General features: G+C 38.0%; 1 protein-coding gene across 1 annotated transcript in view; it reads left to right on the top strand.

The window, feature by feature from the left end:
• The first annotated feature begins 218 nt into the window (after nucleotides 1-218).
• Nucleotides 219-11,474, top strand: part of rxfp1 (relaxin family peptide receptor 1) — a 72,821-nt gene continuing 61,565 nt past the window's right edge. The window contains exons 1-2 of the mRNA XM_005919398.2: nucleotides 219-564; nucleotides 6,954-7,091. Of these exons, the coding sequence (XP_005919460.1) occupies nucleotides 522-564; nucleotides 6,954-7,091 (181 nt within the window). The 5' untranslated portion in view covers nucleotides 219-521. The remainder of the gene's footprint in view (nucleotides 565-6,953; nucleotides 7,092-11,474) is intronic.

Raw genomic sequence — 11,474 nt, 5'->3', positions numbered from 1 at the left:
TGTCATTGAGGCTTTTGTAGACTCTGCAGGGTGCTGTGCTGCACAATTAAAGTTTAGCGCTCAGTACAAACACCTACTGATTACAAATTTGATCAGCGAAACTGATTATTGCTTTTGGACTTTAGCTGTTCCTCCTATTCAGAGACCCAGACTGCACCCCCACCCCCTTTTCTCCTGCGAGCGCCCTCTGCGCGCTGCACCTGTACTGCTGCGGCTTGTGCGTCAGAAGATGGCAACTGATTCTTTAGACCCCTCTGCTAGTGGAGATGGCTGCAGACCTAGTCGACTTTGCGAAGTGGCAGCGGGTTCTTCTCTAGCTGCATCTGCACCGCACGCGTTTGACAGTACCTCGGTCCACGCGTTTATTACGTAACAGGAACGCAAGGGCAAACTTTTGGTGACATTTTTACGCACAGATTCCCAGTCTGCACGAGTAGACGACCATTGCGTTGTTCTCTTACTACTTCAACCGCGCGATATTCAGCAAAAGAAAAAAGAAAAAAAAAACCCAAAGCGCCACGATGCAAGTTTATATAGCTGTGGCATTCGCTTACGGAGTGTGGGGTAAGTTTAACAACTTCTTTCATCACGAAAATATGGGCTGGCTGTAGATAAGTTATCTTTTTTCAAGTGTTCCAAAATCTATTTTTTTTTTCACACCAATTTTAAAGGGAACATATTTTCTAATAATGTCTTTTAAGAAGTAGCCGCCGGGTAAATCCAAGTAAATATCTTTCACATAAGCACGGACAACAAAAAGGGTAGAGAGGGAGAGAGAATAGTGATTTCCAGGGTTTCTATCGAATGCATGACAGAAGATGTAGCAGGATAATTCTGTTGCTTTCACGATAGCTTGAATTGGTCGTATTTAAAATCGTTTTCGGTGCAATGGCTATTCCACCCACTAATAACCACCTCTAATATTATACAATTTAAGCTTATCTAAATGTGGACGTAATTGTAATCAATAAACATGCCCAGTTAATGTCTTCAGTCCCATTTCATGTTATTATGCATGTGGGTCTGAGGATGTTTGTTTTGCATGTTTATTACATTTATTGGACTGCAGAGAATTTGCCATTTGTTCGATTTTTTTTGGAATTATCTTCGCTTTTCTTAATCTAAAGCATTCATAATCTAATAAAACAGCAGTGCATTCACTACTGTATCGGTAACTCTGCTACTTGTGTGGCATCCTGTATTAAGGTTTAGAGCAGGGGGAAACCTAAAGGGAACACCGAGTTAAGTCTGCCAGTTGTTGTCGCTGAGTGTAGTCCAAGCGGAGCCACTGCAAAATGAAGGCACCGACCAAGAAAATGTTTGAGATATTAATATCTCCCTGATATTTTAAACCTATTTAGTGCATTATTTGGACTGATCACACCACTCCGTGTTCAGCTGTAGGTTTGAGACAGACGTGTTGTTTGAGAAGAAGCTTTTAAGACTGTCATACAGCTTATAAACTAATGACAGCAGGGCAGTGATAACCTGTCCCAGGATTTTCTTTGGGATAATTTTCATTCCTTTCCCCCCCATGACTGCTGTCTTTGGTTCCCTTTGTCTCTCTTAAGGTTTCTTTGCAATGACTTCTTGTTTGATTTTGATAACTTTCTGTGTTTTCTGTTGATTTTTGCCTCATTTGTGATCCTCTGTCCACACTCATTAATTTCACCTGCGTTCAATTAGCTCTCTGTGTATTTAGCCCTGTGCATCCTTTGTCAGTTGCAGACTTGTCTGTTTCCCTTCCGCCCCAGTGGTTCTGTCTCTGTGTGACTCCCCAAGGCTTTGTTTTCCTTTTTGATCCTTCCAAGTTATTAGTTAGACTTCATTTTGAGTATGGTGCTCACTCTACAGTGCCTTTTGGTGTGTAGAATTGATTACATTAATTAATGTCAGCTTTGTCTCCATCCTGTTTTCTTGTGTCTGCATTTGAATCACCTCTGAACTTTACGCTAAAACTAGTCATGGAAGAAATGAGCTGCATTTTCTTTGATTAGATTCTAGATACAACCATGCACTGGAAGACAAAATGTCTATACTGTGTGCTGTATTGTGAAAAATGGATCTGTCGCATCAGAAAACAGCCCATTAAGAGCATAGTTTGTATGTTGTCACAGTCAAACAGCTGATTGGTTTTATCCCAGAATCTCACAGAGCATTGCCACAAAGCTCTTTGGAACCATAATTCACAATCAGTCAGTAGAAACTGTTGGACCACATCTGTGGCAAACCATCTTCTCTGAGTTTTTGTCAGTGTGCTTACCTCTTTCCTTATCAGCTTTTGTGGGGCTGCAGCATGTTGAAACAATCCCAGAGACAGTCAATATAGTATAAGAGCTGTCTGAGTAGTTGCAGATCAATTTTAGAGCATATTTAATGAATTTTCTCACATTTCTTTCACTTGAGTCCATGTTTGAACTTGTTATTAAATGCACTATTATTTCATATGACATATATACAACATATAAGTAAACATATAAGACATCCATTTGCATAAATGTTGAATATTTGCAGCTGGTCTTTGATGCCAGCTGAAAAGTCAGGGATAGTTAGTTAGGAAAGTAGTGAAACTTCCCATTAAATTTTGGGGAATATGCATATGCATATTAAAGAGTTATTTCCTCCATTTTTTCTTCATTATGCTGTAACCCTAACAGCAATTATCCGCCTGAAGGGTTTATGCTCAAAGTGTAAATATCACACTTTTTTAGATGAGCAGCTTATCTGTAATACAAATTGCACGCTCATCTAAGTGAATGTACTTGTGTCAGTCTAAATATTGAGGAACAGCATATTGTAACTGAACGGTTACGTGCAAATATTACAAATAAACAATGTTAGACAAACAACTGATGAAACGAGCTGATATAAGAGTGTACAATTAATAATAGAATAATTTTCACTGTTATTTGTGATATGCTTTATTATTCTTATACTGTGTAGTACAATCACTGAAATGTCCAGTCCTGAAGAGTGATTAATGGGATCATTGATTAGTTCATGTTAACTAAGAATATAAGTAAGTGAATGTAGAGAAACCTTATATGTGTCCTAGGAAAGTAAGCAACTGATTCTCAAATCAAGTTATAATTAGAGTAAAACAACAAAAAACCAAATAACTGTCATATTTATTGGTATTTATAATGGCTATAGACCTTTATAAAGAATTAACTAACCATGTGAAAAGTTTTTATCTAGCTAAATATTACAGTTTGCTAATTACTTGGTACTTTTTTTAAATTTTCAGCTTACTGAGGAAGTAAACTGAAAATGTAAAGTTTTGAAATGGCTTGTTGTGGCTGTTATTTGTGGATGTCACTTTTAACCAGACAAGTTATCACCAAGGAATTCATATATCATCGGCAGCCAAGTACGTTCAGAATATTTAATTCTCTGTTCAGTTATTATGAACATCGGGCACTGGCAGAGGCACAACGATCACGTCCAGACACTATCAGCTGAAGTTTCTTTTTCTTGCGTGTTGCACACAAAACAAGGCAAGGACATGTTTTCACTACAGTAAATAGTCTGGTTAAGGGGTGTCATCAGAGCTTGCAATAGGGGTTTGGCAGAGACAAGACCATTTAATATCCAGCAATGTGAGCTGAACATTTGGCTTCACGTATACAATTCCATTGGCTAATAGCTAGAAACATTTAGGGATAAAGTGTGAAAAGTTTAGTCAGTAAATAATCTTAAATGGTAATGCAACAGAAGCATTCCTCCATGTGATTTCTAAAGGAATATTCCCTGCAAGTTATCAGAAAACTTATGTTGTGCTATATATTTTGATTGTATTTTATTTTCTATTTTAAAAAAATCGAATCTAATATATATTATTACAGTGTGTGATACTGTCATACTTTATAGCTCTCCACTGTTAAAGAGAGATTGTGTGCTATGTTTGAATAAAGTAGAAGTCATTAGACATTAGGGGATTAGGGGTTATGTGTTCAGATGCTGGTTTTCAAAGGAGAATTTAATCGTTTACTTTGCAGCCTTTATGCTGCAAGGCTAGCAAGTCTTCCTGTCTGTCTATAGCGAGTCTTTTAGAGTTAACCAGAAATGAATGTGTTTGATCACCCTAGTTTAACCTGATGCAGATGCTTATGTGACATATTCTGCCGTCGCAGAGGAAATAAATTCATGATGAGCAAGGAGAAAATCAGCTGTCACAGATGATGAGCTCAAATTAAATGAAAATATAAACCCTTCCCTGCACAAGTGTCTCAGAAGGCTTCTAGAAACCTAGGTTAAAAGACTAAAAGTGATAACTACAAAACTGTTTATTCAATTCTGGAACAGTGGATTCAATTGAATCCAATGAATTAAATAAACTGCCTTTGCTACTCTGCTTTACAAGTTCAGCAGCAACTAAATATCTGATATAATTGCCTTTTACTTGAGCTTAAAAATAAAACATGCTGATACATGCTGATTTTTGATGAGTGGCTCATGCTCATTGTCAAATTTGTGTAAATGCACTTCTTTTGAAAAGTTCATTTAAAATTACAGCCACTCATATTTCCTACACCACCTATTTAAGACTGTTGGCAGTTAGGTTAAGTGACAGCACCAGCATCTACAGGCAAAAGCTAACGTCTAAGAATTGCTTTAATTTTCATTCTTTGAGGAGGGAAAAAGCAAGAAGCCAAACATCGGAGATTTGGGTTATTCTTATTTATGTATTAGACTTTAAACACTGCCAGCATGCCATCTTATTGTGCTGCAGTGAGTAACTACTGATGTGTGAGATCTATGTTAGTATTCCCAAACTGATTTAAATTACAGATTGAACTGTAATTGAACTGAACTACAGATTAAACCCCCTGGGTTTTGAAAGCTAAATTTTAATATATTGTTCACAATCCATCACTAACATGGTGATTTAGGAAGAATCAAGAAAAGACTGATAGTGTTAGAGAGTAATATGATGATTTTAACTGTTTTAAATATTAAGGGCATATGTTTATTTTATGATTGCAGGTGCTGCTAACCCTGCCTGGTATTAGCGCACCGGTGTTGTATTAGTTCCTTTCAGGAAAAACAAAAAGGAGGCAGAAATGTTGGGCACACCAGGTGTTATCAGAATAAAAAAGAGATTAAAATGATTTCCCAGCATTTTCAGCATAATGAAACTGTCCAGCTTGATGTATAAAATTCAGTGACTTTTACTCGACAGAATCTAATTTCATGCCATCAGGTTTCAAGATGTGAAGCTGATATGGTTTTGTTTTTTTCACAGAAAATAAAGTGTGAGGGGACTTTATTGTAAACATAATCAGAAATACAAGCATGTGCAGCATGCCATGACTGAAACCTTTTGATTAGTTTCCACCTTCAGCTGTTCAACTTGTTTGATACCTCAAAGGTGCAATGTTTCAAGTCAAGAGCAGGTCTTTTAGGCCTGACAACATGAGGCATTGTTTATTATCCCAAAATATTATTTAAAGAACACACACACAAACACATTATATAATACCAAATAAAGCACCTGCATTTACTTTACTTTAACAGTTTGCGCTAAGGGCAAGAGAAAGGATTGAAGAAAAGGAGTAGATTGGGATTATAATTGGGTGTCAGTCCAGGAATGCCAGTATAGGTTTAATCAGTGTTGGGAAGGTTACTTTTAAAATGTATTCCATTACAGAATACAGAATACATGCCCCAAAATGTATTCTGTAACGTATTTCGTTACGTTACTCAATGAGAGTAACGTATTCTGAATACTTTGGATTACTTAATATATTATCATGCTGTTTACAACTACATGAATGTACTATTGCTGTGATTTATTACTATTACTGAAGGTCCGCGGCTCTGAAACGTAGTAAAGGGACCTCTGACTAATACGGTGGGTTCTGTGTCGGGCTCGTAGCCGAAAACTAGCTTTACTTTGTTGTCTGGGTCAACTTTGCTAGCGAGAGACAGAGAGAGGCGTTGAAAGGCTGCTCCAACGGAACTTATTGTTTTTGGAGGAAAACACAAACACGGTGTACAGTCGAGTCTTAATCGCTTACTTACAACTGGGCTCGTCAGGCACTCTTCTTGGCTGCAGTGGTTATTATTATATTTACATGCTTCCAGCTCCCGTTTTTGCTCGATGACAGCTCATACTTTTCCTTTTTCTCCCTCCCTCGCTCACAGACACATAACGGGTATGGCAGTCCATTCTCCCTGCAACACGGACTACACTGCCTATGATGCTACATTCTTTAGAGCTATACCGGTAGCATTCTGCCTATTAGCTTAGCACAACAACAACAAAAAGGCGCTCTCTCACCCAGGAAACACGCAGAGAGAGAGAGAGTGTCACCCTGTAACCATGGCAACCGTAACGCTGCCGCCTGGAACAACAGAAGATAGCTGTCAAACAAAACCCAAACAGTCCTGACCCGCCACAATATGAAACAGGGAAATACTGCCGTGTAATCCGTTTATTTCAACAAAGTAACTGTATTCTAAATACCACCTTTTTAAACGGTAACTGTAACGGAATACAGTTACTCATATTTTGTATTTTAAATGCGTAACAGCGGTACATGTATTCCGTTACTCCCCAACACTGGGTTTAATGTATAACCTAAAGTTGGGCCCACATACTGTTTTTTGAACCAAAGGCAGACTCAGTATGTAATTTTAATAGTTAGAGTGCGAATGAAAGAATAGAGAAGACGTCCTTGTTTCATAAAGCCCATTTTACATTTGATGCAGGCACCAGGTAATACATTTTGTTCTGTCTCTGAAGTACATCAGTTATTTAAGATTGCTTAATGAAGTACAGCAGCTCGTTATGGATTGCAGAAAGAACAGCAGCCTGGATGTTCAGGAGCTCACAAAAATATCAAGATGAGGTTGATAGATGTTACATTTTACTGACACATTTGACAGGAATAAAGTAGAGTATCAGAAACTTTCTATTCAATCATATTGCTTTTCTGCTTTGTTTACAGCACTCAATATGACAGAGGAGAGGAGGACTTGCCCACTAGGATATTTCCCCTGTGGGAACCTGACCTTTTGTCTCCCTCAGCTCATGCACTGCAACGGTATCGATGACTGTGGAAATCAAGCAGATGAGGAGAACTGTGGTGAGTCATTGTTTCTACTTGAACACTTGTTAATAAACTCATATGCCCTGATGCATACATCTTCAAAATACCAGCTCCAGAAAGCCCTTAGGTAATGGCTGACACATACACAGTGTTTGAGATTTTCCTGGTTTATTGGTTCATGTGATAAATTACTGGTGTAGATGCTATAAACACACACACTCATACATACAAACACCCTTGCTTTTGAGTAATAACCACTGCTACTGTATTAGAGAACCTTGCTGATGCAAGCTGTGATTTGTAAATGTACAAACTTAGCTTTCCTTGTCACCTGCTGGTGGCATGGGCAGTGGTATTAATATGCATGCTGGCTGCTGTTTTTTAAAATATGTTAATTTACATCTATGATGTACCTTCGAGTCCTGCACTGGTAAAACTCAGTACTAAACTCAACCCGACCTGGACCCAGAAGCAAAGGTTCAGAGCTGGCTCGTGGCATAAGGACTATAAATACAGCTGATGGGTGTCAGGATACGGTAGGAATGAAGAATTTTGCTCAGAAATAATCATTATTCATAACACTAAATCATTTGCATTTTATGCACAGCTGTCATAGTAGCTCTTAAGCATTATATAATATAAAGTTTGAACTATAAGGCAGTTCGACAAATTAAATTACGATGATAACAAACCAAACTCCTCCAATGTTTTATTTTTAAGTGTGTTTCTCTTTTGCCTCACCCATTGATTTCCTCCTCTGTCCATTTTTTCTTTATTAACCTTGAAATTATACATACACTAAATACCAAGACACAAGTCGGCTTATTAAATTTGCTTTAAAAATATGTGCTTATCTATTTATATCCCACACTGGAATTACATTACTCAAAGTGATTTTGCATCATAACTAACATTTATTGATAACAGAGTGAAAAGGTCCAAAGCACCATAAAGCATAGAAATGCAAACCTTTTAATGTTGGAACTTTCTCACGTGTACTGATCTGCAGCTCAGAATGCTAGAGTAGGCTTATGTATGACTGATTTCAAGAATTAATCTTGAGGAGACAATCATCAATCATGACTCCTGTGGTGAAACAGGTGCAGCTTATAAACCAACTGTCACATTATAATGAATGACATTTTTTTTTCTTCATGACTTCCATCCATTCCCCAAGCTTCGTTTCGTGATCCTGCAGGAAGAATTATGATGTGATGTCAGTTTTGTTTTCAGCAGGTGCTGGTGTGTAGAAGTTAAAACTATTTCACAGTATGCAATCACAGATTAGTACATTGCTAGATAACACAGTGGTACACTGTAGAAAGAATAGTCAGTTGGTTTGTTTTGTAATCCAGCACCTAACTGTTAAACATATAGTGTCCATAAGTATTTGGACATTGGCACAATTTATAAAAACTGTACAAAGGAATCTACAGGGAGTGCAGAATTATTAGGCAAATGAGTATTTTGATCATTCAGTTCCATTTTTACTCTGATTCATGAAGTAACTAAAAAAAACAAAACAAAAACAAAACTGATTTTCCATTTCACTGATACAACTGCACAATCAAAGGAAAACAGGCCTGGAAATGCCTCACCGTGCTGACTGTCTGATTAAAACATGTCCAAGGGAAAGTAACTGGCTTTGACACTGCCAATTGGGAAAGATTGTCCTTTTGTTTTGTCCACAGATGTAAAAACATAATGAGTGAATCCTAACTCTCTAAAACTGCACACTCACTACCACTAACTTCTTAAGGGAATATAGGTCTTGGAGATGATTGTAAAGGTGGCTGAGAAAACCTTTGCGGATAAAACCTGGTGGTGCCCAGGTATAAGGATAACAGGATTATCATTGCATTTGCTATGAAAAAACAAAACAAATACAAGCACCTTAGCCAGTAATAAGGAGGAAACTTTATACTACATAGAAGCTAAACAAGGGCAAAAAACCACCAACACTCACATTTCCTGACATTTATCAATGCCTGTTTGTGGTGAGTACCAACATATCAAACTAATTAAAAATTATAAATCACTTCAAGCTTGCTTTCTGGCATGTTGGACTCTCGGCCACTGAGCTGTGGCTCTGTGATATATGGAGACAAAGATGTTTGTATAGTTTTTTGGGGTGTTTTACCTATTATTTAATGTTTTACTGGAACAATTTTAATGCTTTTTAATGATGTATTTCAGTTTTATATATTTTATTTCACATTATATCATATCACTGCATACAAACAGTACTATGATGTTTTACTTTGGTATTTAGTAATATAACATATATCATTGCCATCTATCCATCCGTTCGCTTCCGCTTATCCTTTTCAAGCTGTATTTTCAACAAAAGCATAAAGATTTTCTTTGATTTATTCACTCCAAGTTAAGTTAGTAACCCAGCAAGTTAACTGATTTATGTCAATCCTTTGAAAACTCAAACATAGAGTGCCCAAATAATAAATAAATTGAAGTAAGACATGGATACGCCTCCCCAGACCATCACTGACCCATTGCCAGACCGGTCATGCTGAATGATCTTAAAGGCACCATAGTTCTCTGTCTGTCATGTGTTGGTGGTGGACCTGCTAATTCTGGTGTTCTATGGTAAATGCCTCCACTGTGCCGGGCTGTGAGCAAAAGGCCAGCTGGAGGATGTGGGGCTCACAAGCCACCTTCATGAAGTCTGTTTTTATTTGTTTGGTCAGAGACATTCAGTGGCCAAGCAGATGCCAATCTTGCTGATGAGTTAAGGATCTTGCATGGCCCTGTCCAACTCTTCTAGAGTAACTGTCTATCTCTTAGAACCTCCTCCATATTTTTGAGAATGTGCCGGAAGTCATAGTGGAAAAGGCACGTGTTGATGTGCAATAATGGAGGACTTAAGCTATTAGTAGTGGCACTGACCCTAGTCAAATACAAGGCAGGAAAAATTACATTCCTTTGTTACGAGTCGTCTCAGTGTTACACCTGTAGTGTACATGTTATTAATTTCAAATCAATTCAATTCAATTTTATTTATATAGCGCCAACTCATAACAGCAGTCACCTCAAGGCACTTTATATTGTACAGTAGATCGTACAATAATTGATACAGAGAAAAACCCAACAATCATATGACCCCTTATGAGCAAGCACTTTGCGACAGTAGGAAGGAAAAACTGCCTTTTAACAGGAAGAAACCTCCGGCAGAACCAGGCTCAGGGAGGGGCGGGGCCATCTGCTGCGACCGGTTGGGGTGAGAGAAGGAAGACAGGATAAAGACATGCTGTGGAAGAGAGACAGAGATTAATAACAGATATGATTCAATGCAGAGAGGTCTATTAACACATAGTGAGTGAGAAAGGTGACTGGAAAGGAAAAACTCAGTGCATCATGGGAATCCCCGGCAGCCTATGTCTATTGCAGCATAACTAAGGGAGGATTCAGGGTCACCTGGTCCAGCCCTAACTATATGCTTTAGCATAAAGGAAAGTTTTAAGCCTAATCTTAAAAGTAGAGATAGTGTCTGTTTCCCAAAACCAAACTGGAAGCTGGTTCCACAGAAGAGGGGCCTGAAAACTGAAGGCTCTCCCTCCCATTCTACTTTTAAATACTCTAGGAACAACAAGTAGGCCTGCAGAGCGAGAGCGAAGTGCTCTAATAGGGTGATATGGTACTACAAGGTCATTAAGATAAGATGGGGCCTGATTATTTAAGACCTTGTATGTGAGGAGCAGGATTTTGAATTCAATTCTGGATTTAACAGGAAGCCAATGAAGAGAAGCCAAAACAGGAGAAATCTGCTCTCTCTTTCTAGTCCCTGTCAGGACTCTTGCTGCAGCATTTTGGATTAACTGAAGGCTTTTCAGGGAGTTTTTAGGACATCCTGATAATAATGAATTACAGTAGTCCAGCCTGGAAGTAATAAATGCATGAGCTAGTTATTTCAGACGCAGCTGAAACCGATTACGACCTCCCCTCCTACTTAAATGACCAATTCAATATTCCAGGAGTTGAATGTGATACTCTGATGTTTTTAGTTTTTTTTCCAAAATGTTTTTGAAGGTTCAGGATTTTCCTTCTTACAGCTGGTACCTAAGCTGGTACCTTTCATACATATAGTTTTCATACATTTTACAGCACAGCAGCTCACCACTCTAATGTCCACAATTCAACTTTAAGACCCCAAATTGATGTCTCCTCCTCAATTCCATGTGTATTACTCTACAGAGTAGTATACATGCTGTATAGACCCACTACAACTATACACCTGATTAAAAACCTTAAAGGTTGAGTGACCTGAATCATTAAAAAAAGAACAGTGGTGTATTGCAATATAATTGATCTGAATAGAAACAGTGGTCAGATTCTTTTTTGTCTGTAGAATAACAGCATACAGCTGCCCCACTTGTTTTTATTTTCCACACACGTGTCTTATTT

This window comes from Haplochromis burtoni, unplaced genomic scaffold, assembly GCF_018398535.1.
Source record: "Haplochromis burtoni strain Fernald_Lab_line unplaced genomic scaffold, NCSU_Asbu1 Contig_33, whole genome shotgun sequence".
NCBI lineage: Eukaryota > Metazoa > Chordata > Actinopteri > Cichliformes > Cichlidae > Haplochromis > Haplochromis burtoni.
The sequence above is the reverse complement of the archived record's forward strand: the minus strand, read 5'-3'. Positions and strand labels throughout refer to the sequence as shown.